This window comes from Sinocyclocheilus anshuiensis, unplaced genomic scaffold (genome assembly GCF_001515605.1).
Source record: "Sinocyclocheilus anshuiensis isolate Anshui unplaced genomic scaffold, SAMN03320099.WGS_v1.1 scaffold1623, whole genome shotgun sequence".
NCBI classification, from domain to species: Eukaryota; Metazoa; Chordata; class Actinopteri; order Cypriniformes; family Cyprinidae; genus Sinocyclocheilus; species Sinocyclocheilus anshuiensis.
The window spans coordinates 1,325,376-1,326,886 of NW_015553403.1; the positions used below are offsets into that span (position 1 = coordinate 1,325,376).

At 40.5% G+C, this 1,511-nt stretch overlaps 1 protein-coding gene across 1 annotated transcript in view; it reads left to right on the forward strand.

Moving 5' to 3' along the window:
* Positions 1 to 1,122, forward strand: part of LOC107668285 (glycerol-3-phosphate dehydrogenase 1-like protein) — a 6,084-nt gene extending 4,962 nt beyond the window's left edge. Inside the window, exons 6-7 of the mRNA XM_016460105.1 lie at positions 574 to 810; positions 959 to 1,122. Of these exons, the coding sequence (XP_016315591.1) occupies positions 574 to 810; positions 959 to 1,075 (354 nt within the window). The 3' untranslated portion in view covers positions 1,076 to 1,122. The remainder of the gene's footprint in view (positions 1 to 573; positions 811 to 958) is intronic.
* The last annotated feature ends 389 nt before the right edge of the window (positions 1,123 to 1,511 follow it).

Consider the following 1,511-nt stretch of genomic DNA (forward strand, 5'->3'; position numbering starts at 1 on the left):
CAGCGTCACACACGGCGGCCTTGAGTGAGCGGAGGCTGGAGGCCTAGAGTGAGCGGAGGCGGGAGGGTTTGAGAACGGCGCAGCCGGTGGGCTTGCGACAACCACATGTGACGACCTCGGGCTGGACTCCGCTTCTATCGTCCTCTTTTGGAAGGCCAAACAAAGTAGTTTCGCTTTCACAACGAATCACACAGCACATTCATGACATGGCGGCGGCAGCAGCAACAATACTACAGCGAGAATAAAAGTTACGACTTCTTTCTTTGCGTGGTGAGACTGAAGACGGTAATGTTGGCTGCTGGAAATTCAGCTTTGAATCACAGAAATAAATTACATTTTAAAAATGTATTAATATAGAAAACATTTACTTTAAATTGTAATAATATTTCACATTATTACTGTTTTTATTATATTTTTAATCAAATAAATGCAGCCTTGGTGAGCATAAGAGACTTCTTTTAAAAGCATAAAAAAAAAATCTTACCAAGCCCAAACATTTGAATGGTAGTGTATCTAATACTAGAATGTGGGATTTGTGTTTTTGTCTCACTTCCTTATTTCGCCCTGTTTTAGAACATTGTTGCAGTGGGCGCAGGCTTCTGTGATGGTCTGCAGTGTGGAGACAACACCAAAGCAGCTGTCATTCGGCTGGGATTGATGGAGATGATCGCCTTCGCCAAACTCTTCAGCAAAGACGATTCTGTATGTTCCGCCACGTTCCTCGAGAGCTGTGGCGTGGCTGACCTCATCACCACCTGCTACGGAGGACGAAACCGGTGCGTGGCAGAGGCTTTTGCCAAGACAGGGAAGGTAAAAAGAAAACCGATTTATTTCAGCCTTTCATCACTTGCCTGATGCCATGTAATGTATGTTTTATGGATTGAAGGAAGGAAGACACTGAGCATTAGGCACATTTGCTGATGCAGAAAAGATCAATACAGATTTATTTTTCTTTCAGAGCATCGAGGAACTGGAGAAGGAGATGTTAAATGGACAAAAGCTTCAGGGACCATTGACTTCTGCTGAGGTCTATCATATCCTCAAACAGAAGGACCTAGTGGATAAGTATGTGTAAACGTTTTTTGGTTGTTAGAAGTTATAAATAACGCAGTCATAATTATACAGGTGCATCTCAATAAATTAGAATGTCGTGGAAAAGTTCATTTCTTTCAGTAATTCAACTCAAATTGTGAAACTCGTGTATTAAATAAATTCAATGCACACAGACTGAAGTAGTTTAAGTCTTTGGTTCTTTTAATTGTGATGATTTTGGCTCACATTTAACAAAAACCCAGCAATTCACTATCTCAACAAATTAGAATACTTCATAAGACCAATAAAAAAAAACATTTTTAGTGAATTGTTGGCCTTCTGGAAAGTATGTTCATTTACTGTACATGTACTCAATACTTGGTAGGGGCTCCATTTGCTTTAATTACTGCATCAATTCGGCGTGGCATAGAGGTGATCAGTGTAGCGTCTGGACCAATCAAACACACAATTTTTCATTT